The sequence below is a fragment of the Lissotriton vulgaris genome, chromosome 6 (genome assembly GCF_964263255.1).
Source record: "Lissotriton vulgaris chromosome 6, aLisVul1.2, whole genome shotgun sequence".
In the NCBI taxonomy this organism is placed as follows: domain Eukaryota; kingdom Metazoa; phylum Chordata; class Amphibia; order Caudata; family Salamandridae; genus Lissotriton; species Lissotriton vulgaris.
The window spans coordinates 1713444653-1713472319 of record NC_141694.1 but is presented as its reverse complement, the minus strand read 5'-3'; the positions used below and the strand labels follow the sequence as shown (position 1 = coordinate 1713472319).

Here is a 27667-nt window from a genome sequence, read left to right as displayed (position 1 = left end):
CATCGCAGAAAAACACGCCTAGTAAGAAACTGACATAAAAAGAAAGTGCAGCACATCGCAGGGAGTAGAACTGAACCTTATGGGGTGAAGGAACCGCAGGATGCGGTAGTCGCCAAAACCACCCCAAAGGACGGGATAAGTGGTATGGTAGAGAGAACGTGTAGTGTCCCCAGGTGTACCAGGAGGAGCACTGCGGAGACCCTCACTAGACAGATGTGGAGAGCATTGAAAGAATGACCATACACAGCCCGAAAGACGCTCATACGCGGGCTGAAGTAACACCAGGAAGCAAGACATCAGGAACAGCCGAGATGTGCTCAATAGCAAGAAGCAATGGGCCTCACAAGCCATGAGGAAAGACATGGCACATAACAGCCTCAAGAAGATGCTGAAACCCATCCAAACCCAGGCACTCGGGTTCGCTGGAAAGTACCTGCAGCTTATACAGAAAGTGGTACTAGACCAGGCTTACCTTTTTTAGGGGGCCGGTCGCGGGAGGAGCCTCGGGAGCGAGCCCCCTCTGGAGAGGGAGAGCGGCGACGAGAAGAAACTGGCCCGGACAGTCGTGCGGCCAACAGCTTCATACGGCGTTCCCGAAGGGACTTCGGCTTCATCTGTTGACAGTCGCCGCATTGCTTGGAAACGTGGTGCACACCAAGGCACCACATGCAAATAAATTGCGGGTCAGTGCCTGACATCTAACGCGCACAAGCCTCAGGCTTTGAACCCGGAGGGCATTGCACACTGTTCCGGTACGACAGCAACGGTGTCGAGAAGGCCCAAAAGTAAGCCAGGAACTGCTGGTTTCCTGGATCCGTGTTGTGACGCGGAAAAGAATAAAACTGATGTTGGCGTGCCGGGGCGAGGCAGGTCATATATGGCTCCACTGACGTCACGTCCATGGACGACGTCAGGGCGGAGCCGTACGATGCCGCCCCCGGCGCGCAGAGATGCTTCTGCGCAAAGTTTTCTGGACCAGTCTGACACCTGGGGATATTCCAAGTTAAGGAATCTGCGGCTAGACGTCTCTATCAGATGCTTCTGCACATGGAGGAGTCGCAGCCACAATGTAGGTATTATAGCAATGTTATTGGTGGCATGGCTTATATAAACAGGTCACAAAATATTTTTTTGTTGTAACATTTTGCAACAAATTTAAAGTTCTACAATGGCAAGTCCTCAGCAGATACACCTGTTGATTTACAACAAACCATTCGGCTGCATTTATTTGGCTTTCATCTCAAAGGCCAATGAGGATACCATGGCTTCCCTTGGTGTAGGGGTGCATTGCTCTTCCCCCTATCATCCTGAGGAAAATTTGGTAATAGAGAGGAGGAACCATGACTTAAAGTAATCCTTAACAGCTAGCGTATTAGGTACTGGGCGTAGTTGGATCCATCACCTATATGGGACAGAGAGAGCACTTAATAATCTTTCTAAGCAATGTATGGGAATCCGGACCCTATACAAGGTCCTTTTTGGCATCAAAATGTATGTTCCAGACCTTGACGATACAGACATCGTGGCAGCAGCCATGCCCTTTGACGTAATGACCATTCTGCTGTTTTACAGGTTTTGCAAGACTTTTGTGATGGTCAATCAGTTGAAGACATCTGCCTCTACCAGAATCGAGGAGCAGCCAGCACCTTCCAGTTGGATTACACAAATTGAGGATCTTGTTTGAGAAAAGATTGCAGTGAAAAAGGAATTTGGCCCATCATACCACGCACCGGTGCTAGTCCAAGGTATTCAAGGTACAAAAACTGTAATACTGCCACCATTTGCTGGTTCTAAAGACAATAGTTTTGTGTCCATTCATCACATCAAGTTACATCATGTGGCTGATTCTAAACAGTAGGCCATGAGGAGTCCTTTGTAGCTTCCTAACACATCTCATTACCATACAGGAAATACTTCTACTGCTTAGAAGCTACAGCTAACTGGTTTTTCCCTAGCTGGGGCAGAGAATAAACTTCAGTTAATTCTGAATACCGATACAAATGCCATCCACACGACGGGAGTGAGTTCTGTACTTACTAGTGTGCCTCCTGCAGATATTGTTTATATTGATCCACTCCTCATGGAATCTACCAGTTCTCTTACTACACCTGTGGCTCCTGTTTTTCAACACACCACTTCTGAATATTATGTAGGAACAGATTCTTTTTCATCCAACTCTTCTGACTGTTCCACCATTCTAGACACTACGCCTTTTCAGGCCTGTGCTGTATTTCATGGCTGAAACACACTTATCTGGGCCCTCCTTGGATTTATACTTGGATAATACTTTCCTTGATTTTTCTACTTCTTTGGATTGGATTTGTGATTGTTCTTCTTGCCATTAAATGGCCATAATATGCTCGAACGCTCTGCCAGAGAACTGGTAGATGAGGTGTAAGCAACTCACTCATCTTCACATGAACTGAAAAAAGACCTTTCATTTGCAAATGTTTCTGCTGTCCTAGTAACTGATGGAATTGTTTAGAATAAGGGCCCCTATGATATTTTCGGCCCCACAGAAATACAGCAGATTCCTTATGTCTTCAAGTTGCCAACGGGTAATGTTATTGTACCCGGGTTACATTCTGATGATTGGGATGTTGACACTGTAAACTCTATGCTCTCAGGGCTGGAATAATTTAATGATTTTAAAAGTGAAGATCAATATCTAAATTCTGCTAATTATGGTGAGAAGTTCTGATATCATCATTACGGACATAATAATACAAATACTTGAATTTATATAGCCTGGCTTATCACACGTGAGAAACTCTAGGCGCTGTTCCTAGGCACGGGTAGATAAGTGATCTGCCCAGAATCAAGGGATGCTGTGTTGAAGCAGAAAATCTGACCTGGATCCCTAGCTTCAGAGACGGCAGCTCTGGCCGTCACGCCATAACCTCTCATCAATATCTGCATTGAGCTATTGTTTCTCTGCAACATCTAACATACAGGTCAAGTTACTAGGCAGTGGACATGTGAGTTTGTCACATAATGAGTTACAACACCCGGAGTACCAGAATGAATCATCCAGTGTAATGGGATGGAGAGGAATTAAATGAAAGTTATTCTGAATAATGTTTTACTAGTGGAGCTACATGAGATAACCCTTAAGACAGAATTGAGATTGGTTCTTGGTCGATATGGAGGTAGTGCCTAAGACTATCTCCACCCTTGCTGACAGTTAAGCTAGAGGTCTAGATGGATTACATATTGATTTCTGTACTTAAACCATTGCTGCCTTTCTTCAATCGATTCCACACAGATAAGGGCCTCTTACTGGGAGTCATGATACTTCAGAGACCCAGACCATTTCTTTTATCATAAAGATGTGGTTGCCTTCATTTTATAATTGAGGTTGATGGGTATGTTGAATAAATCAGAGTTATTTTACTTTCAAACCTTGCCCAACTTGGTGAAAACTTTCAATGGAGCAGTAAGTCTTGACTTCATAGGTTGATAACTATCTCCGTTTGCCTAATGATCTGGCAACAAGATATAAAGCTGGATGTTAATACTGGGGAAGGTTACCCATCATTGCTCACATGATGGGTAACATAAAAATAGTGCATTGTTCAAGCAGAAAGGGACCATAAAGTACACAGTAAAATAAAAAATATATATTTATACAATACACCAGGGTTGTCTGATGGTTGAAAGACTGAGCAAATGTAAGAGTACGTTACAGACATTTTTTATAAGTCTCTGTTCCACTGTTTTTAAAAAACATGACACAAACGGGAGAATTAAAACACATGACAATGGAAAAAAAACACGTTTATGGAAGATTTTTATACAGTAAGAGGTACTGCACAGGAATTAGACAGTTAGTAAAGATGCTTTTAAACAGAAATCTAGTTAACTTCTTCAGAATTATCAAGCACACTTTTTATACACTGAGACATGCTTATATTGTGAGGTCATATGTTATCTGAACTGTGCTACCATTCAAAATAAATAGACTGATTTAAGGTTTGGGAAACAGGTACTCTGTCACAAACGTTAATGATATCCTGTCCGCCATATTACAAGTACCATACAATAAAATGCACTTATAATAAGAGGGCGGGATATCCACCAAGATCTGAATCAGGCCCAAATTCCTCTTCATTTACCTTTCTCCCTTATGTCCATTGCAGACAGGTTTTGGACTTCTTCACCAAGCTCAGCCAGTGCCTTGAGCTCAATAGGTAGCCCATGGCAGTCCCAGCCAGGCACATAGTTCACCTTGTAGCCCCTCATCATCTGGAATCGATTAGTAATGTCCTTCAGGATCTGAAGCAAGACAAAGCACAGCAAAACAATGCATCATAACTAAAGGTGCAGAAGTGCAGATTCAAGTCTAATTCATCACAAATTAGCAACTATGTGTTTACAAAACCACTGGAATTACATGATGCCATTGCTCATTATTTTACCTTTCATTTCATAGCATGATTTAGCACTTTAATCCAATAAATACAAGTCAATTAAATGACAGATACTTGTCTTACAGTAGGAAAATCTGCAAACCGTGATATATGGAGATGTCTGGAATATATATTTGGAATTTTTGTTAACATAGTAGATAGACTGCTGGTGTAGGTAGTGATATCGCAAAAACGTAGCTGGGAGGCAAAATGGGGCTATACTGCAGACAAGGGGGGGGGGTCTATAAAGTAGGAGAAGGAGGGGAATTTTTGGAGAATCAAACAGTCCCATTTCAAACTGGCGGTAAATCAAATGCCCAGGCAATTAATGTCCATTGTTTTCTTTTTCGGCGTCTGTCCACTAAAAGCATCTTTGATCGGGTGGTCTTTGACCGGCATGTTAAAATATAGGATTTATCAATAATTAACTTGCGGTTTAACCAGTACATAAACTATAAAACCTATCTAAAAGAGCTTGCTGACCATTTGCAGTGCGTGACCGGAGGACGGCATCGTTCGCGTATAGTAAATTAGATGTAAACCTATTTTTGGGACATCAGGGGTATAGTCTGTTAAAAAGGAGTCAAGGGCATTAATATATAAAAAAAAATTAAATAATAGTAAGGATGCAGCCTTGTCTCACTCAGTGGGAAACTTGGATAGAGGAGACTGTTCGACTGACAGGCGGTAGCGTACTGTCATATTCGTATCTAGTACTTTTTCACACATGCAATTAGGTTGAATCTACTCCAGAAAGTCCCATGATGTGCCACAATGTATTTCTATTCACTAAGTCAAAGGCACAGGAGCGGTCCATAAAGGTCATATGCCTGGCCCCTGCCCTCGCTTGACATATTTACCCAAGATTAGGGAGAGATTTAAAGCTTGCTCTGTAGTGCCCATTCCTGGGCAGAATCCAAATTGCACTTTGGTTTATAAAAAAAAAAAAAAAAAAAAAAAAAAAAAAAAAGGAGTGTTCACTCCCCTCAGTTTCCAACTTCCCTAAGAAGGCCCTACCAAAGATGTTTCCCAAAACGTCAAGCAGTGCAAATGGGTGGGAGTTTGAAGGGGCATTCTAATCACCTTTTTTTATATATAGGAACGGTGACTGACTGTCTCCATGACTCAATTGCACCCCGACCACCCAACTATTATAGGCTTAAAGCATTTGTGAGCAGCAGGACCCTGAGTTCTAAATTGTGTTTTAAATCTTCACTGGCATCCTGTCTGGTCCTGCTGCCTTACCTGATGCTGAGAGGAGTATAGCTGTGATAGCTGTGCATAATTCCCCCACGTGTCTGCAGTTAGCACTGCCTGTGTAACTGGGGACGATGAAGTTCCGCCGTTTGGATAGGTTAAGTGGATTCCACTGCTGCAGAGAGCGATGGGTGCGGCCGTCTACCATCACTAGAACTGACAATTGACCTTGAGACGGATTCCATTGGCGTGCTAAACATTCATGAAGGGGATGCATTTGAAGTCTTGCATGGGGAACTATCATGATGCAAAATGCCATCATTCCCAGTAGTTGCATATATACTCGAGCTGGTAATGACTGGTAGGGCTGAAACTGTGAAATTAGAGCCTGAATATTGCAGATTCTGGTCACATTGGAACAGGATTCAGCTTTTTGAGTATTGAGAGTTGCTCCTAAGCACATTTGCGTGTTGGAAGGTTGGTGATGGGACTTCACTACATTTACTGTGAAGCCACGATACTGCAGTAACTGTACTGCTATTTGAGTGTGCTGGCGACACTTTCGGTAAGTACTGGCTTTGATGAGCCAATCGTCCAAGTATGGGAAGACATGAATCTGTTGTCTTCGCAGGTGAGCACCAACTACTGCCAGGCATTTGGTGAATACCCTGGGAGCAGTGGTGACTCTAAATGGAAGCACTTTGAACAGGTAGTGTTGATCCACTACCACAAACCTGATATATTTGCGATGAGCGGGGTGTATTGGAATATGGAAGTATGCGTCCTTTAATTCTAGAGTAGACATAAAGTCGCCTTGCTGTAGGAGCGGCAGCACGTGTTGAAGTGTCACCTTGTGAAAATGATCTGAGTAAATATATATTGATTTAACTCTCTGAGGTCCAGTATAGGCCTGAGAGAGTTGTCCCTTTTGGGTATTAGAAGGTATGGGGAGAACACGCCGGATCCTTGATATTGTAAAGGCATGGGCTCTATAGCTCCTTTTTGCAGAAGAGCGAGAACCTCCTGTTTGAGGAGGTGTAGATGTTCTGGTGAAATTTTGTGTGAACGTGGAGGAATGTTTGGGGGATTGTTGGTAAGCTCCAGGCAATAACCAGATTGAATTATTCCTAGGACCCATCTGTCTGAAGTTATTGTATGCCAGATGGGGAGGAACTGAGAGCGGCGTTCCCAGACAGGTGTGGAACGATTGGTGGGGGAAGAGGCGGCAAGTCTTTTTGTTTGTTGAGGGAGAAGTGCGGGGTGTGGAAACCTTACATCTTTCCTTGCCATTATTGCCTCTAATTCCGCCCCGAAAGTAAACTCTTGAAGAGGGTGACTGACTGTTGCCTCTATAGGATGTTGAGGTGTTGTCTGTAGATATGGTTTTGGAGCCCCGCTGTAGAAGGAGTGACAAAAAGAACCCCGATTGTATGGGGACTGTAGGGCTCCCATATTTATTATTATTTATTTATTAGGCACATTTATAAAGCGCAATGGTCCCCGTGCTGCGGTAAAGTTGCCCAAGATTCTGCTACCCTCCTCTGTCACCCTACTTATCTTGGGGAAAGAGATAGGTTTATAAGTTTTTCCTAAAGCAGCTCTCCGGGACCTCCATCCGAAGGCCCACCGGGAGAGCATTTCAGTGTTTGGCGGTCAGAAGGCGAAAAGACCGTCCACCCATCCTGGCTCTCTTGACAGCGGGTACACACATCAGGCCCACCCCACCTGACCTCAGCTGGCGTGTAGGAACATAAGGGGTAAGAAGATCGGACAGGTACGACGGAGCAGTCCCCTGCAGGATATGGTGACACACACAGAGTGCCTTAAATAAGACTCTTTCCTTTATTGGGAGCCAGTGTAGCGCAGCCCGTGCTGCCCTCGCAGATGACCATCTAGGGCTCAGAAGAATCAAGCGGGCCGCCGCGTTCTGCACTCCCTGAAGTCGGAGCATGCATTTGGTCGTCGCACCCAGATACAGAATGTTGCCATAATCCAGGCGCAACGTCACCAAGGCATGGACCATAGTGTTCATGGCCACCGCAGGCAGTAGGTCCAATGTTTTCCGCAGGACCTTCAGGACCCCAAAACAGGTGCCTGCCACCCTCCTGTTTTGATAGTCAAAGGAAAGGTTGGTGTCCAACCACACTCCTAGATTCTTTGTCTGCGCACAGGGCGTGGGTGTCGACCCCAGATTCTGGGGCCACCACGCCGAGGACCGCACCATCGGGGCCCTTCCCACCACAAGCACCTCCGTCTTGTTGCCATTCAACTTCAGGCAATTCTTTGCCATCCATGCAGCCAGTTCTTGCAGGCATGCAGTGAAGTTAGAGGCAGCCGTCTCTGGTGCCTGAGTCAGGGAAGCCACCAACTGCGTATCATCTGCATAGGATACGACCCTGATCCCAAACCCATTAGCAATTTCCGCTACGGGAGCCTCAAAATTCTTCAACCCCTCTCCCTCCTCAGCATACTCTATCTCCTCCGTCCCTTCCACACCTACTCTGGCTGAGTCCAGGAAGGTATCGGAGAAGAATTCCGCTATCCGGTTACATAGCTCTTCTGAGCCCACAGCCGGTGCAGATAGAGCAGTTAGGGAGGATATCTCCTTGTAGACCTTAAACAGTTCACGAGTAGAGTTACTGGCAGAATCAATTCTCTCCAGATAGTGAGCTGCTTTGGCCCCTCTAATGAGCCTATGGTAACTCCTTAGTGCCTCTTAATACTGCCCTCTCCCCTGTTCTGAGAAATCTTCCCTCCAGCGCCTTTCCAGTCGTTTGCACCCAGCTTTCGCTACTCTCAAGGCGTCTGAAAACCACGTGGCGATTTCTAAGCTCTGCCTGGTTTCCTCCTTGCCCAGTACAGTCCAGAGCTGCCGTGACTAGTCTCTCCAAGTTCCTACATGCCTCTTCGGCATCTATACCGCCAGGAGGACCCTCCTGTACCTGGGCATTGCTGAATTGACCCCCCCCATCTCTGGCAGACTATGGTCTTCTTAACAGTCTCTTGTTGCTTAAATCCAGGTCGTATTACCGCAAAGGGGACCAGGGAGTGGTCTGTCCAAGTGACAGGAAGAGGGGGGTGGACTACAATGTCTTCCCAATTCGTAAACAGGTAGTCCAGCAAATGTCCCTTTATATGTGGAGAAGTGTGGCTCACTGGTTAGAGCAGGCAGACCCTGAAGCAGAGGTCAGACCCGGGACCAGGGTTCAATTCCCGACGCGGCAGGGTCTGGAGCTCAAATGTCCATGGACTCGATAATTCTCGCTTCGGTGCCTGACCTAATCATGGGTTCACACTCTGCAACTCTGGGCATTAAGCTTGCTTAATCTCCACAACGGCCCCCCGCGGCGGGATGCCTGGCTTTCACCTTGCGGATGCCCTGTAGGGGCTATCTCACAGGGAAAAGCCAGGACGGGTTCCCAAGGCAAGCGCGGAGATACCCCTTTGGGGGTCGATTCAGGCGCTATATAAGAAACATAATAATAATAATAATAACATGGGTAGGGGAGTTAGCTCTAAGCCTTAGTTGCAGTGTGGCCATTTCTTGGCGAAGTTCAGTGGCCGCGGTGCAGGCGATATCCTCAAAATGCAGGTTGAGGTCCCCAAGCACCATGAATTTCTCATATCGCAATGCCGGGTGAATAAGATAGTCCAGCAAGCTTGTCGAAAAACCCTTGGAGTGGCCAGGCGGTCTATAAATCAGGAACCTCTTTACAATATAACTCAGGTCCACCTTAATCGTGAAGATCCCCGCCTCACTGTCGGCAATATTGAAATCTTCCAAAGTGCATTGAATGGGGTGTTTGTAGATTATAGCTATCCCGCCCCCCCTTCCGGACCTTCTATCTATTCGACCAATCGCATAGCCCTTAGGAACAGCCTTTAAAATGTCTGGGACAGACTCCTCGTCCAGCCAGGTCTCGGTGAGAAACATTATATCAAACTGGCTGTCTGCTAGCTGGTCGTGGACCTCCAGTCTATGTTTCCTAGGGGACCGGCTATTCAGCAGACAGCAATGCAACTTAGTAGTTTCCTCCTCCGCCTCCCTCTGCCCTCTAAAAGTAAACAGGCAGTAACTATAGCCCCCCCCTTGCTGTCACCTGCTATACGGTGTTTGCGGTACAAAAGGAGGTGGTGATGGACGGAGCATCTGAATCAATCAAACACTCACACCCAGTCAAAAGATCTGGGTTTAATCCATCACCGTTCTTTAGCCCACTCTGTCACCCTTTTGGCCGCCATAAGTGTGGCAGGGTATGCTCAGACGTGAGTCCCTTGCTCATTTTGCCACTGGATTCAAGCAAGCCGGGCTTAAGACGGCTGGAATGCCAAAAACCAGTCCTCGGAAGCTTGTTTCCGGTCCAGGGAAGACATGGCTTGGCAGTTCGGGCTGGACTATTCCCATGAGGCAGAGGGTCAGACTGATTTGCATATGGCCATGTCTGAACTGGGGTGGCAGAGCGGGCTAAAGAACGGTGATGGATTAAACCCAGATCTTTTGACTGGGTGTGAGTGTTTGATCGATTCAGATGCTCCGTCCATCACCACCCTCTTTTGTACCGATACTGTGTTTGTAGCGGTCTTTGGTATGGTGGCGAAGATCATATAATTCCTGTAAACAGTAGTGGTATTCTACTCCACCACGACCAAGGGTACTGGCCCCGGGCCCCGTCCGGCCGGGAACGGGCGCAGACGGGCTTGCCTTTGGCGCGACCGCTGCGCGCGGTCTCTGGGGCATCTCGATAAATAGCTGCCTGTTCCACAAATAGACCGCTAACCGGCCCCCCGGTAGTGCCTGGCTCTCCATACCCCGCCCTCCGCACAACGGTACTGGTTACTGCGTCGGACCAGGTCGGGTAGAAGTGACGATCGAGTTCAGGACACTACGCCCCCAGGTAAGAGTGCCCCCAAAAATTAAAGTTTAAAACTCGGTGCCCGAACTAAGCGCCGCTCTATTTACACAGCTTCCAATATAGAAATAAAAGATTAAAACAGTCAGCAGCCGGTAGAGTAATCAGCGGCAACAGGGCTCTGCCACCGCCCTACTCACTGCACCGCATCTTCTGCGCCACCTTCTTTTATGCCTGCCTGCATGTTCCACAACTAGATCGCTAACTGGCCCCCCAGAAGTAGATATTGCAACATCTGTGTCCTTCTTCATCTTCTCTAAGGTAGGGTCTACCACAGGACCAAAGAGATGCTCTTCATCAAAACGTTAGATTTAAGATAGAAGCATGGACTTGGGGTTTAAACCCTGAAATTCTAAGCCAGGCGTGCCTTCGTAACAAGACACTGGTGCTGATTGAACAAGCAGCAGTGACAGCTGCATCTAAAGCTCATCTAATGGAAGTGTTTGAAATAAGTTTTCCTTCCTGAATTAGGCCTTGTGCTTATCGGGTAGAAATTGGAGTAATTGTTCCAATCCACAATAGTGCGCTCTGTCGTATCTGGCTGAGAGAGCCTGGGTATTGGCAATACGCCAGTGATTGGCTACCTTTGCAGCAACTCTTTTCCCTGAGGCATCTATTAATTTAGATTCCTTGTCTGGAGGAGAGGCATCCACCAAGGCATGTGAGTTTGCCCATTTAAGGCCATTAGGAACCACAAGGGAATCTATTGGTAATTGACCCTTGATATAAACTGGATCTGTTAGTTCACATTTATATTTCTCATCTACCCTTGGTGTGAAGATTCTTGCGCGAATGGGATCTTTAATAATGTTGTCTGCATGCTTTAGAATACCCTTAAGCATGGGCAGTGTATGAGTAGATCTCTGGGAAGACTTTAATGTTTCAAGGAGAAAATTCTCCTCAAGTGACTCCTTATGAAGCTGAACTCCATGATATTCAGCAGTCTTATTTATTAACTCTATGTACCCTACATTATCATCAGGTGGACAGGATTTTATAGGGTATAGGTCTGGATCATTATCTGCGTTTGGATCTGTATTGTAATCATCCCATGGATCAGGACTATTGTCGTCTACTGAATCTCCATCTCCATCATCCTGGTTGTAAGGTGATGGAGGTGGCGGTGAGTTTGTGGGCGTTCTTAGCAAATTTGGGTTAGTTTGGGAAGAAGGTGACAAAAGAGAGATATTAGTACTAACAGGTTTCCTCTTTAGAGGGATGTGGTAAGTGTCCTCGGTTTCTGGTTTGCGTTTCAATGGCAATTGTGCGCAAATATGTCCAGTTTTGGGATTGATGACCAGTTTCTTTTGTTTTGGGTCCTGATTTGGAGGGGGGATGTTTAAACTATGCTCCTCTGACAGAGTCGGAGCGTTTTTTTGTTTCGGTGCCAATAGTTTCAGAGCCGGTGTTTTTGGGGTATAAGTGTTTGGATCCGAAGAGGATCTCGGTATCGGTAGCAGAAGGATTGTTACCAAAATGTGCTTCGGTCTCGGTGCAGATTGTTTTGGCTCGGTGCCCGACTCAATCCTGAATCGGAAGGCTTTAATGTCTGTTTCAGTGCCGGGCCCGAAGGTAGGGTGTTTGAAACCTGTTCTCTGTGTTGACTTTGGCCAGAAGGCAGAGGGACCGGAGCCTTTTTCTTGGGCAGAGGTAGAGCTTGGGGCAGGGGAGTATTGGTACTCATGGTATGCTGACCCTGCAGAATGTCTTCTTCCATGTTGGACTCTGCTTCAGACACGAAAATATGCTCGTCCTCCTCCTTGGCTCCTTGCGTATCGTCGTCTTGTTCTGAATCTACTCCGGAGCGATCCGAAATGGAGCCACTGTGTTGATGTTGCATTTCGTGACATCGAGCCCAATGGTCACGGAGCGTCTTCTTGGATCGGAATGATCTGCACATGTCGCATTCTTGTTCATCTTGCTCCGGGGAGAGGCAGAAGTTGCACACTTCGTGCAGGTCAGTGCGTGGGTACTTGGTGTGACACAGAGGACAGAATTTAATTGGAGTCCATTCCAACTGCGAGCTTGCCCGACATGGCTAGGCCCAACGGCCTTGCAAGAAGTTTCCGATCAAAAGAGATTTTTCTAACCGATACGATACGTGAAGAATGGGAAACACGATCAAATAACAATACGGTCAAGGGTAAGTGGATTGCGCACCGAGGGAACCCCGAGAAATAGTGTCGAACCGGAGTACAGCAAAACATGTCCAAACTCGATGGCAGAAAAAAACAATCTAAATATGGAGTCAATGCCCATTCACACTATCACCGAAAGGAGGAGTCACCTACCTCGTGACTGGAAAGACTTCTTCGAAGAAAAACAAACTGCAAACATCCGGATCCAACACTAGATGGCAGGAGTAGGCAAAGCATGTGATCTACAGCTCGCATGCCTCGAACATCTAGTTTTTGGCTCTGGCTTTTTGACTGTAACTGAGGCTGCAACAGGTTTCAATATCCTCTTCTTTTTTGCTATGGGCTCACATGGACTGTTATTGAAATCGGCACCAGAACCAAGACTAGGGCCAGGACTGGGACAAAATATAGCGGTCGTGGACGGGATACACAGGTACAGACGCCCCTTCTGCTGTTGTCGCTTCCTGGCCCAAACAAAACAGCCTCAGGGAGCGAAGTGCTTCCTGACACTGCCTCAGTATGAATAGATCTTACAGGTTGTGGTACTAGAGATCCCAAGAAGTAACAGGGCCTAGGTCTTCTCCACGTCCCAGCGACAGCCGCCTCTCTGCTTGTTCCAACTCCTTCGACACTAAATTAACAGCCCACACCAGAAATGAGTTCAATGTAGTTCCTGTACAAGAACTAGTTGAGGTGTTATCCCTCCTGTGTGGCTGCTTATTTTACCTGTGAGTTACTCCGCTAAAAGCCAGGGTCACTTGTGAGACAATGTCAGCCTAAAGAGAAAAAAGTAAGCGAAGGCAGATAGGTTGGCCAATGTCGAACACGGATTAGTTACTTACCTGTAATCCTATTTCTCTTCCAGGGGTATCCTCATCAAAGCCATAAGCATTAGAATATTCCCGCCCATGCGCGGGACCCCGGAAACACTATATTAGATGTGACCCACATATGTATATATATATAGATCTATATCTATCTATCTATCTATCTATCTATCTATATATATATATATATATATATATATATATATTTATATATACATACATACAATTGCAGCATAATAAACACCAGAGCTGAATCATGCTGTAAGGAATTTCCACCATACATGGAAAAACATGTATTAGAAACAGGAGAAACAACAACAAAATTTGTTTAGAAACTGTTTTAATTCTCAGAAAACAGTGGAAACTCTCAGAAATCACTGAACGCATTGGAAGCTCACAGGCTGCATTGCAAACACACAGTCTAATAAGACTGAAAAGCTAACCTGTAGCTGCATAGCAATAAACTGACACTGTGCCTTTAAGGCACTCCTGACCCCCAGCTACCCATCATGCCTTAGGGGTGACAGTTAGGTCAGTTCTTTGCGGAGACTGAAAAAACCATGGAACAAAGAGGTTAACAATATCTCCAAATTAGAATAGTTCTTTGCCCGAGGAGGCAGGAGGGTTGCTTATGACTTTGATGAGGATACCCCTGGCCCTGGAAGAGAATTAGTATTACAGGTAAGTAACTAATCCTTCTCTTCCAGGGGATCCTCATCAATAGTCATAAGCATTAGAATAGAATAGCGAGCCTCACCTCATCTCCCTGCGGGAAAGGAGAACAAAGACAACGTGATCAGTAAGCTTAGAAAAAACCAAGCTAGGATAGAGCAAAAAAACTATCAAACAGATTCCTCAAGGAGAAGGAGTAGAACCTAAGCACCCTCTTGAGGTCTACGAATGAGAGACCGCTCCGCCGAAGTCGCAGGATTAGGGAAAAAAGATGGCAGGGAAATAGACTGATTGATATGAAAATCATACACCACCTTAGGGAGAAAAGAAGGATGCGCCCTTAAGAGTACTCTGTTATGGTGGAAAACAGTGTAAGGCTCATTGGTACACAGCGCTTGGATCTCGCTTACCCTGCGCGCTGATGTAATGGCTACCAGAAAAGCGGCCTTCCAAGACAAATGCTGCAAGGAAGCTCTATGGATTGGCTCAAAAGGTGGGCCCATCAATTTAGATACCACCAGGTTCAACTCCCACGGAGGAGAAGGGTTTTGAACAGGGGGGATACACTTTCTTCAACTCCTGTAAGAAGTCCTTGACCACCTGCATTTGGAAAAAGGAGGGCTGACTAGGCAACTTCCTGTACGCCGTAATGGCCGATAAATGCACTCGGATAGAAGCATACTTTAGACTAGCTCTTGCCAAGTAGAGAGGGTAAGGGAGAATGAAATTCTCTTGCCCCTTTGTAGGATCAAGGTGATATTCTCTACACCAAAGAAAAAACCTCTTCCACTTAAACGCGTATGACGCTCTTGTAGAGGGCCTTTTTGCTTCTGTCAAAATTTGAATGCAATCAGGAGGCAGTTTCAAATGTCCGTATTGCAGGACCTCAGGAGCCATGCTGTCAAGTTCAGGGAGGGAAGGTTGGGAGGAAGAATCCTCCCACCCATCTTGGTCAGCAGGTCCGGCCTGCAAAGTAGTCTCCTGTGTGGAAGTACCGACAGATGAAGAAGGTCCGTGTACCAACACTGCTGTGGCCAGTCTGGAGCTATCAGGATCATGGTCATGCTGGATCTGAGTAGCTTGGACACCACCTTCGGATCAGGGGCAGAGGAGGAAAGGCGTAGGCAAATGTCCCTGACCAGTCCATCAAAAGCACATTCCCTCTTGTCCCTGGACGATGGAATCTGGACGCGAAGGCGTGGCATTTTGTGTTTTCGTTGTCTGCGAATAGGTCTATTTCCGGACGACCCCAACGATGGAAAAGGTCCGCCACCACCTCGTTGTGTAGCACCCAATCTGGCTGATCTTCGAAGTGCCTGCTGAGTGAGTCTGCTTCGACATTTAGCTCTCCTGGAAGGTGCACTGCCACCACCGAGATCTTCCGGGCGAGAAGCCAGTGCCAGATTGCCTGTGACTCCAGGGAGAGAGGACGCGACAGAGTTCCACCCTGTATGTTCAGGTAGAACATGGTCGTCGTGTTGTCGGTCTGGACCAGGGTTGAATCGGACTTGATTGCAGGCAGGAAAGCTTTCAGAGCCAGATGGACCACTCGTAGCTCCAGCATATTGATGTGGTAGGACTGCTCCTTTTTCCGACCACCGTCCTTGTATCTGAAGGCACCCCATGTGTGCCCCCCAGCCTTGCAGAGACGCGTTTGTCACCACCGATTGCACTGGAAGCGGCTAGTGAAAAGGGACTCCCACCATCAGATTCCGCTGCTGAGTCCACCATGAGAGGGAGGATCTCGCCGCCTGGGAGAGAGATATCTGATCTTCCCAGCGACCTGTTGACTGATCCCACTGGTCCTCCAGAGTCTGCTGCAAAGGACGCATCCTCAGCCTGGCGTTGGGAATGAGAAAGATGCAGGACGCCATGGATTCTAGCAGGGATGCCACCGGCCGGACTGTCGGATTCTGCACCTGGATCAGAAGCCTGCACCTCTGTCGCATTGAAGACAGTCTCTCCTCCGAAGGATAAGCTCTTCCCACGCTTGTGTCCAGAACGGAGCCGAGGTAGTGGATGGTCTGGGTGGGATGCTGCACTGACTTCTCCATGTTGACATGAAGGCCGAGGTCGTGCAGCTGTTGCAGACAGGTCTGGAAGTCATGCCTCACTTGCAGCAGGGATGGGCCTTTCAGAAGCAAGTCGTCTAGGTATGGATAGATGAAGAGACCTTTTTTGTGAAGAAAACAGCCACCACTGCCATGCATTTGGTGAAGACTCGCGGAGCTGACTTGAGAGCAAAGGGCAGGACCTTGTATTGATAATGTGTGTGGCCGACCACAAACCGTAGGTACTTGCGATGACGTCTTGCAATGGAGATGTGGAAGTAGGCATCTTGGAGGTCCACAGAACACATCCGATCCCCTACTTGTAGATGTGGACATATTTGGTGAAGGGCCAACATGCGAAACTTCTCCTTGACTATGACCTTATTCAGAAGTCGAAGGTCCAGGATCGGTCGAAACTTGTCCTCCTGATCTTTTTTGGGGACAAGAAAGTACCTGGAGTAAACTCCTCTTCCTCTTTGAGAGGGCGGAACCTCTTCTATCGCCTGCTTTTGAAGAAGATCTCTCACCTCTTTTCGAAGCAGCTTTAACTGATGAGGACGAGACTTTTTCGGTGGTATGTCCTTTGGAAGCGCACGGAAACGTAGCGCGTATCCATTGCGTAGTATATTCAGCACCCAGCGATCTCTTGTGATGCTGACCCGATGCCATCTGCCAGATGTTGTGAAGCACTTCCTCCCACTGGAGTGGGCAACGGTGGCAGAGGAAGCCACTGCTCATGACTCTCCTCCCGCTCTCGCCATGGTAGAGGACTGCTGTTGGGGGCGTGGCTTGGACGCCGATGGCGATGGTCGCCTGAGAGCTCGGCTCCGGGACTGAGCCCGTGATTATCCTGCAGATCGGAGGCCGTGGGGCACCCTAGTCCCCGCAAACCGTCGATCAGACTGATTGGGACCTGCCGAGGCACCTGGTGCAACTCGAACATGAGTTGATCCGACGGAAAGTCGAGGTTTGTGGTCCCGCGGAGTGCGGCCCAACATGGCGCCCGGACCTCTTTGTCCCCTTGGTCGGGACCTTTAGTCTGGAGGGGCGTCGTTAGCTACAGCGCACCCTCCACCTTTTCATCTCCCTGTGATGTGATGGTCTGGGTGTCGCTCTGATCGGACTTTGGACACGGTGATCGCTCCTGGATGATCGGATGCCCACACTACAGTGGACCTCGACTCACGGACGCCTGGCGGCCCTGGCTACGGTGCCGACCCCCTGAGCCGCGCCTGGCTGCATCCCCCCCGAGTAACTGACTTCCATGGGCAGCACGGCGCCTTGGCGCCACAAAGTCTCCGGTGGTGTTGGAGACCCTCGTTCCAGATCCTCATCGGCCAAACGGGCCTGCCCGACCTGGCGCCGATTGTCCCCGCCTCCTCCTCGGTGCCCTCCGACGACGCGGTGGTGGCGCGGCCCGAAGTTGTGGAGGTCCAACAGGCCCTGGAGACGGAGATCGCCCGCCCTCGGCCCGAAGGCCACTAGCCGAGAGAGACATAGCCGACGCCCGCACTCGGTGGCGCCTCTGACTGGCTCTCCACCGTGTGACTCCTGCGCCATGGGGAAGCCGAGGGGAGCCAAGGGGACCACCCCAGCCGCCTCGGAGGCCCCGGACAAAGAAGAACGTGGGGACCCGGAGAGTTCTGGTGGTGCGCCATTGCAGCAACAATTTGACCGGGTCCTGGAGGCGATCGCGACCACACGCTCGGCCCTCCAGCAGGACATTGCCCAGGTGGCGACGAGTCTGGGCCTCCTTAGAGCGGACCACGGCAAGCTTTCGGATAGGGTCAAGGAAGTAGAGGGCTCGATAAAAACCTTGGAGCCGGCACAGAGAACCCTGGCCGCGACGATGAAGGATGCCCTATCCCGGATTGATGCCCTGGAGCGGCGAGCGGAGGACGCGGAAGGTCGCAACAGGCGAAATAACATTCGAGTGGTGGGCCTGCCGGAGAAGATTGAAGATGGCGACATGGTGGCCTACTTGGAAGCCTGGCTACGGGACACGGTGGCCCCGGAGGGTCTATCCTCCTTCTACACCCTGGAGCGGGCACACAGAGTCCCAGCGAGGCCGCCGCAACAGGGCCGTGCCCCGCGACCGGTGGTGGCACGGTTATTGCACTTTCGGGACAGAGATCTCATCCTTAATGCCGCCAGACATAATGGCCCCTTCAAGGTGGCGAACAGCCAGGTGAATATCTTCCCGGACTACACCTATGAGACCCAGCGCAGGCGGTTCTCATTCCTGGCGGTCAAGCGCGAGCTCCAGGGCGAGGGCATCCAATACTCGCTCCTGTTTCCTGCAAGGCTCCGCATAATTGTCGATGACAAGACTCAGTTCTTGGATTCCCCGGAGGATGTCTGTAACTGGCTCGAACTCTATAGAGCCGGAAAGGATGGCTTTGGCTCCTCATCTCAACTAGCAGTGGAGCCTGGACAGCGACGGCGGTCCAAAAGAATTCGGAGTCGCCGTGGCCGGTCGGGCGGGCCCTCGACTGCGGAGACGTCGACGGAGCGGAAGGGAGTGTTGGAGGTGTTGTCTGCGCTGTCTGGCTCACGGGATGGTACCATAGAAGAGGAAGCGGACCTTGGTGACGAGGGGGTACCAACGGACTCGGAGGAATCGGTGACCGACAGTGTCCACACGCCGGTAATCACTCCGAACTCGGTTGAGGACCTTCTGGATGGACAGGGTTGACGGGGTGAGCTGCGTCCATTTGGATGGGGGCCCGCAGCGGGGATGGCGGGGGTAGGCGATTGCTCATAATCCCCGGGGAAGCAGAGGTGGGGTGCCCTGCTTGTGCCTTGAGGGTTTCCTCTTATTGCCTTGGGCTCACTTTAGTCTCGGTAGCCCGAGCATCGAGGGCCCATTGCCAACGCCCAGCCCGCACCTGGCCCTTAAGGCCTTCCTGCGGTGGCGACTGCAGGATTAGTCGGGGACAGAGGGTTTGCTGGGGGTATGGTTTGGATGGGAACTAGATGGTACTATTTGGGTCCTGTTCTGGGGAGGGTGGGCAAGGGTTTGGGTCGAACCGGGGTCGTTGTGTTTTGGTTGGGGAAAATGGCCGCCATCAGTGCTGGGTTGATTGTTGCTCTTTCTTTGTTGGGACCCGGATGGAGAGACTTTGCACGAACAATATGGGACAATGGCTGATGTTGCTAATGTGAAATGAATTACTTGGAATGTACGGGGGCTTCACACTATGTCTAGACGTCACAAAGTCCACGCTTATTTAGTGCGTAGAGGGGTGCAAATGGCGCTGCTGCAGGAGACCCATCTTAACAAGGCGGAAGGGGCGGCGCTACAGCGTAGGTGGAGAGGGCAGGTCTTTTGCACTTCGTACTCCGCGTATGCCAGAGGGGCGCTAATTTGGATCAGGGCTGGGGTTCCTGTTCAGGTTACGAAATCAGTGGTGGATTCGGAGGGTCGATATGTGGCCATTTCGGGCACTCTGGGGGGGAGGGACCTCAACGTTTGCTGTGTTTATGCACCGAATGTGGACCAGCTTGCCTTCCTTTCCGGGTTATCGGGCTCGTTGGCCCACTTTTTTTCCGGGCCCCTCCTGCTCGGCGGGGATTTCAATTCAGTAGTAGACGTGGAGAATGACCGCTCACATCCCCCCCTCCCTGACTCTCCGGTTCGCCGTGTGGCTAAAGGTAGGAGGGACTGGCAGACGCACTGGGGTCTGACGGATATCTGGAGGGCACAGCATCCCGACACTAGGGACTATTCCTACTTCTCAGGCTTGCACGAGTTACACGTCCGACTGGACGGGTTTCTGGGCTCGGCAGAATTGGTTTCAGCGGCGGTCCGGTCTGAATATTTGACCAGGACCATCTCGGATCATAACCCTCTCCTGCTGGACCTTCGCTGGTTTCCGGGGGTGCCTGCTGTGCCCACCTGGAAGTTGCGTCCCGAAATCTTAGAAGACATTGTATTCAAAGCGGACCTAGAAGACAAGATCTCGGAATACTTCTCGTCCAACGGGGGCACTGCGGGTTCGAGGGCGCTAGAATGGGACGCTTTTAAGGTGGTGGTCAGGGGCTTCTGCATTTCCAAGAAGGTGGGCATGAGGCGAATCATCCTTGACGATTTAGAAATGGCAGATCGGAAACTCCGTGAGTTGGAACTCCGCCGCCCCGGGCGCCCGGAACTCCGGGAACGCACGGCAGCTGCGAAGGAGGCGGTAGCGGCGGAGGTCGAACGGCTGCGCTGTTTCGACTATAAGGCCTATACTGTTAGGTCCCTCGCAGAGGGGGATAGATCGAGCGCATTGCTGGCGTGGCTAGCTAATCCTACGCGCCAGACCTCTCTGACGACGTCCATGCGTACGGCGGATGGGGCCGAAGTGCACACTCAGCCTGAGATTCTGAGCTGTTACCTGCACTACTATGAACGCTTATACCGCAGTCGCTCTGCCAGAGACCCCGACCGGCTTGATGACTACCTGCGACCCCTAGAGCTCCCAATGGTGGAACCTGACGTAGCGAAAGCCCTGGGTTCCGATATTGAACTGGGGGAGATTCGCAGCGCCATTAAAAAGATGGCGAGGAATAAGACCCCGGGTCTGGACGGCCTTCCGGTTGAATTTTAAGCCGCTTATGCTGATCTCCTGGCACCGAGGTTGCTGATCGTTTATAGAGAGGCGAAGCGGCTTGGTCGGCTCCCCGGCTCGATGTGCGAGGCCTTGGTGGTTCCCCTCCTCAAGCCGGGAAGGGACTCGTCCGATCCGGCGTCCTACCGTCCTTTATCAATGTTAACGGTCGATTAAAAAATACTGAGCAGCATCTTGGCATCGAGATTGCTAGGTCACATGAGCTCTCTGGTGCATGAAGACCAGGCTGGATTCATCCCCAAGCGAAACACGACCATGAACATCCGTAGGCTGTTCCGCTTGCTGGGAGAACCGCTCGTGGACGCCCCATGCCCGGTAGTCCTCTCGGTAGATTTGGAGAAGGCTTTTGACAGCCTGGAATGGGACTACCTGCGCACAGTATTACTCCGATTCGGCCTCGGTGAGGGTTTCGTCAGGTGGACCACGGTACTATATACCTCGGCGTCAGCCAGGGTACGGGCAGGCCCGCTGATCTCCTCGCAATATCCGGTGGAGAGAGGCACGAGACAGGGTTGTTCATTATCCCCGCTCCTCTTCGCGTTAGCGGTGGAACCTCTGGCGCTGCTACTCCGGTCGGGAGCCCACTATAATGGCTTGTGGACGCCTTCGGGCCCACATTATGTCTCGCTGTATGCTGATGACCTGTTGCTCTTCCTTGAGGACCCGGCTGCTGCCCTGAATGGAGCTGCGACGGCGCTCACGGCGTTTAGGGAGGTCTCGGGCCTTCGGGTGAATTGGGCTAAGACCTGTCTTTTCCCGGTTCGCAAGGGTACACCTAGCCCTGATATCAGTAGAGAGATTAGGTGGGAACCTGACTGCTTTAAGTACCTGGGGGTGTACGTCTACCATGAACCGTCAGACCTCTTGGATGGAAACATAGCTCGCAGCACTCGCGCGCTGCGTGGTAGCATGGACTTCTGGGCTACTCTACCGCTCTCGGTAGCTGGACGGATCGCTTTGCTTAAAATGGTGGCGCTTCCCAGGTTGCTATATTATTTCCGGGCGCTGCCGATTTGGATCCCGCCAGCCACATTTCGACTGTTACGGTCAATGGTGGTCGGATTCCTCTGGGGTTCGGGCCGCCGAAGAGTGGCCCTCAAGACCCTGACGAGGCCGAAAGCTGAAGGTGGGCTGGCGGTGCCGGACTTTGAAAAGTATTACTTGGCAGCGCAGCTGCAGACTTTCACCCAGGAGGTCGCCAGGGAATTCCGAGGCCCAGAGGACAGGAGGGGCACAGGGATAGCTAGGCATGTTCTCTCCTTCATAGCGTTGCGACAGCGCTTGGCCCTGCAGGACTTGACGCTTGAAGAGAAGACCATTCGCTTGTGTTGGAACCGAGCCCACGCCCGCGGCCAGTTGCGGATACCGTATGCACCCGAAATACCTCTGGGCATGCTGACGGCCCTGCCTCATGGCGGTGATTGGTCACGATTAGCGGATTGGGAGGACGCGGGCCTACAGTTGGTGGGTGACCTTTACGAGGACGGGGCGCTTTTGCCCTTTCAGGAGCTCATTGATCGCTTCGAGGTTCCTCGCGGCGATTTTCTTTTGCACTCGGCCCTGGTCCGAGCGATTCAGGCGCACTGGAAGCACGGGCAGGAGGAACCTCCTGCTTCTCCGGTGTGCCAGTACGTTATGATGTCTGCGGGTACTGTTAAGGCGGTCACTTGCCTATACGGCAGACTGCTCAATGAGGGGTTGGCCCCCCTCACTACTTTAAGAACCCGTTGGGAGGAAGACATAGGGAAGGAGATCCCGGAGACGACCTGGTCCCAACTCATGAGGCGGGCCTGGAAGGGCACGCGCCACGCCCGCTTTCAATTGGTCCACTACTACGTACTCCACAGGGCATATCTGACCCCGGCGAAGATCCAACAGTATTTTGCCACGGACTCCGCGGACTGCCCCAGGTGCCAGGCGCCTGATGCAGACCTTCTTCATATGTTGTGGTCCTGCCCGGGGCTGTCCTCCTACTGGCTGGAAGTGGGGGATACCCTGGAGGAGGTAACGGGGAGATCCTTATCGGTTGATGCGGCAGTGGGGCTCCTGCACTGGTTCCCACATACCCCCAAAAATAAAATCACTAGTAAATTCATTGATCTGGGGCTTCTCCTTGCTAAACGGGAGGTGACCAGGAATTGGAAGGCACGGGTTGGTCCAACGGGGGCCCGATGACACAGCGAACTCTTGAAATGGGCGGCGGGGGAAAGCACGCTGCGGTACCAGTTAGCTAGGAGACAGCACAACGAGAAGGCGCAGGAGGCAGCGCTAGAATGGGAGACATTAGTGCAGGCCCTCAGGGATTATTGCGCTCCCAGCGATTCCGAAAGTGAAGATGCAGCTCGCCCCGAGTCCCGATAGACGATTGCACTTTACATGTCTGTTGCTTCCCTCATGGGTCCTCTCACAGATCCTATTACGGCTGTTACCGTGCACTGATGGCGGGGTTGGGGGGGGTTTTGGTTTGGTTCATAGTGTTTTGAGGGGGGGGGGGTTTCTTTTGGCTTTCTTTGTAGGATGGTTTAGAAAAGCAGATGACGGATAGTGGATCATCCGGACCGGCTTCGACTCCCTGTTGAGTCCCCATTGGGTATCGCCGCCCGACCCTTGGGTTGTGGGCTAAATGGCTGTGTTATGGTTTATCCTGTTGGGGGACGGAGGGATGTATTCTGCTACTTTTGCTTGAATTTATACTGCTGGTCGCTTTGTAAAAATTTACTGATTCCTGCAATAAAAATATATTTAAAAAAAAAAAAAAATGGTAGAGGACTGCTGTTGGTGACCACCTCTACCTCCGTTGGACTTTTCTCCTCGAAACTGGGTTTTCCCTTGGTTCTTGTTCTGGGACCACTGAGGGGTTTGAACCCTCTGCTGAGGCCCCTTGCGCTGGTTGGATTTGTAGCGGCGCTTAAATTCCTTCTTTTTCTCCAACCCGACCGCCTCGACAGTGTCCAACTCGGTTTTCATCCTACTCATCTCTTCATCGGTGTGCGTGCCGAAGAGAGAAGAGCCAGAGAACGGAAGGTTCAAGATTCTCTGCTGTGCATCTGGCTTTACACCTGTCAATCCTAACCAGGAAGACCTCCTGACGCATATTCCATGCGCGTAAGAGTGCGCTGATAGCACCGCACCATCTGCCGCTGTGCTTATCATTTGATTAGCCACCAAAGACCCCTCTGTGACTATTTCATCAAAATCCTTTTGGTCTTCCTTTGGGAGCTTGGTTTTGAAACGCTCCAAAGATTCCCAGAGAGCTCTGTTATAACTGGAGACCCTAAGGGATGCAGCAGCAGAAGTGCAGGCCCTGCGACCCCACGAGTCCTGGGACCTGCTCTCTGTCTGGTGGAACAGAAAAAGTGGCTGATACAGCATGTGTCTCCTTTACTGCCGCCACGATGACTGAGTCTGCAGGAGGATCCGTCCTGACGAAGACCAGATCCGAGGTAGCCAGCTTATATTTCTTTAAGATGCGAGCCGGCACCGCTTTGATGGTTACTGGAGTTAAAAAAGTGTCCATGACCGGAGCAAGGATCCCAGGAGCCAATGGAAGCAATGGCCGAGATGCAGTCTTCTGATGGAGAGTCTCGAAAATCACTGTTGTCGTGACTTGTGGGACAGACATCTCAATATTGAGCTTCTGAGCACCTCTCTGCAGTACTTCATGTTATGTGTTAATGTCATCTATGGGAGAGACCCTGGAAATCGGGCTGTCCGATAGTGTGGGGAAGTAATCCCTCCTGGAGGCCGGGTAGAGGAAGTCGAAGAAGTAGATGGTGTTCTCCTACTTCGCCGGTGTGCACTGCGCCTCCTTTCCCGTGATCTGACTGCGCGTTCTTCACGCCTCGGAGAACGCGATCTATAGTGCCTTCACGCAGGAGACCTCTCGTGCCTGTGCCTGGGAGAGCTCACTCTGTCCACTTTGTCCACCAGTCTCTGACGAGGAGATCTATGAACCGGACTGGCATACACCTGCATACGCCTTGTTGCCCGAGTGTCCTGCCAGTGACTTAAGGCCAGCCGCCATTTTGGGGACAACTGAACAGCAGCAGGGGCCTCTTTTAGCCTTGAAGGAGACTTGCGGACATGGGCAGCAGCTTCTGGAGTGGCCAACCTTAAAGAAGCCCTCCTGGAATAATGAGAGGAGGAATGGCGCGAGGCTGACTCAAGTCACTAGGACCACCGATCCATCCCCAGACCTCACCGAGGCCTGTCTCGACATCAAGCGTGCTCTCGACGTCGAACCTGCACGCACTCCAGACGTCGATCTAGGTTCCTGTCGTCTGCTCGACGTTGAACGCCGTCTTGACGGCGACCGGTGCCAATGAGAAGCAGGTGAGTGCTGTCTCAACGTCGAACGGCGATGAGAAGCCGACGAAGGGTCTTGGTCTCTTGACGCCGAGAGTCGTCTAGACGACGGCGGTGCTGCGTCCAATCTCGACGTCGAAGGCCTGCGAGACGACGGCGGAGGAGTTTTTCTGTCCCTCGACGCCGAACGCCGTCGAGACGACGACGGAGACCTCATTCTCAACCCCAATCGTCACCGAGTTGACGGCGGCGGAGGGGTCCTTTCTCTCGACGTCGATCGCTGATGGGACTGCGATGACAGAAGTGAGCCTGCCCTCGACGCCGGCGGAGGGTCTTCACTCCTCCACGCGATCGTTGCCAGGTTGACGGCGGCGGAGGGGTGACACTCCTCGACACCAATCGTTGCCGGGTTGACGACGACGGAGGGTCTCTGGTCCTCGACGCCGATCGTCGCCCGGTTGACGACGGCGGAGGAGTCTTGTCCGTCGATGCCGATCGTCGCCGTTTGACAAGAACCAGAACACAGAAGAGCACATCAGCTCTATAACCAACAGAGCGAACTTCCACTTGAGTATCTTAAGAAAAATGTAGCCCTTCCTTCCCCTTGTTGACTTTAAGTCAGCTGTCCAAGTCCTATTGATTCCAAGAATCGACTATGGAAGTGTAAGTCTCTGCAGTCTTCCCAGATGTAAGCTGGCACCCCTAAATGCCTCTCGCAACTCTGCTGTATGACTCATCACAGGATCCAAAAGAAATAATCACATCACTCCAAACCTGAAATCTTTAAACCTGAAAGGATTCACTTAAAAATAGCTTGTATGACCAACAATGCCTTCCACCTCAAGATAAATGGCACAGAAATTGGGTGGCTGTCGAGCATCTAGAGGCACTAACAACCTACTGCTGAAACCGCCAAAATTCTATAAAAAGAAAGCATATAAATGAGCATCACAGGTATTTCCCCAAGAATCTGTAACACCCTGCTATCTGAAATCAGAATGAACCATTCTACTGCTTTATTCAAGAAAGAAGTTAAAGCAATACTGATGAACACATTTCTGTCTCAGAATCCATGATCTCCACTCCTGAACAAGATGGGCTCCCTTGATCTTGTACCCATGCTTATCGTTAGCATTTCTTTTTTTCACTTCTCTTTTATTTTGAAGGTCTTGGACCCGGTGATTGTCTCTCTGAGGGCTTCTTACAAATAGCGTTCAGTCCTTGATGAGGAGGTTGTTCTTTACACTACCCATCTCCTTAAACACTGTAAAACGCTCTGAAACACGCAAGGGTCCTGTTCGCGCTATAGAAAACGTTATAAATAAAACAAAAATGAAGTAGGCCAACCACTTCCAAACATCCTGCAGCCTGTGAATTCCAAAATCAAAGCAACCTTGTCCATTAATAATATGGAAATACATGTGACTCCACTTGCGGCAATAAAAAAGTTCAATGTCTTGAACGACACCATGAACAAAATGATGTTTGCAACTTTGGTTGTTTGCACTTTTGTTCCACACAAGCACTTCTAAATTACAATTGGGTAAAATGTTTCCTTTAAGTGTCCTTATGCATGGCTACTATTATTAATTATTCATTCCCGCATCCAATGTGCCACATGTTTTTTTATGGAGCTGTAGATTTATTTACGTACTTGTTAATGCACACACTAAATTGTGGATAGTTAATATCTTCAGTTTTTTTATGTCTAGACTCTCCCAATGCCCAAAGAGTACCATCAATCATTGCTCTACATTCAATGTGCTTTGTTCTAACACTATGCCGAAAACTGAACCACTGTTGTCTTTGACATGTGTTTGTAGGTGTATTAATGAAAGCCTTATGTTAAAGTTAACAAAATTGTTGATAATTTTGCTATCAAGTCAGGGTTTGTGTCCATCTTCCCATAAGGTTTGTCACTCTTTCATAAATTAGTACTGGAATGCCAGTGCTTCCTAGATCATCCGGTTAAGTGGCTTAATGATCTGGCTCGGACTAATGACCTCTGGTATAATCTGTAGGCCACAAATGTTACGTCCAGATATACCAACTTAGCCTCCCATCCATGTGAGAGCTATAAGAGTGCTACTTTATTTAGATTAAATAAATGTGTTTGAACTGTGATTTTGGACACTATATTTGGAACAAGTTCTTCATAAACAAAATATAAGAAATTGATGCAATACATTCAGAAGAAAGATTTTAACTACTACTCTACAACTACTGCATTTTGATATATGTTTACCTTGGTACCTATAGCTTCTGGATTAGTAGTTTCTAAATTTGTTCCCAAAAACAGAAAAATAAGTGAACCAAGCCCCCAATTACCTTCTGAATAATTAAATTGCACACCTGGAAACGTTTGCCATTGTGAGTACCAGGCGACTCTACCAATGCTAGAGGTAATGGACAGTTGGGCTCAGAGAAAAGCAGCTAAAGGGAGTAGTTACTACAGTTAGTTTTATTTGACAGAACTAAAAGTGACCTTTAATAGATAAAGCAAATATTTAGTCATTTTCAGTCACTAAAAGTGGTTTCATAATGC

The 27667-nt window shown here is 49.6% G+C and overlaps 1 protein-coding gene across 1 annotated transcript in view; it reads right to left on the bottom strand.

Moving 5' to 3' along the window:
* Positions 1 to 27667, bottom strand: part of IARS2 (isoleucyl-tRNA synthetase 2, mitochondrial) — a 628540-nt gene that overhangs the window by 452098 nt on the left and 148775 nt on the right. Inside the window, exon 3 of the mRNA XM_086927919.1 lies at positions 4116 to 4275. Within this exon, the coding sequence (XP_086784045.1) occupies positions 4116 to 4275 (160 nt within the window). The remainder of the gene's footprint in view (positions 1 to 4115; positions 4276 to 27667) is intronic.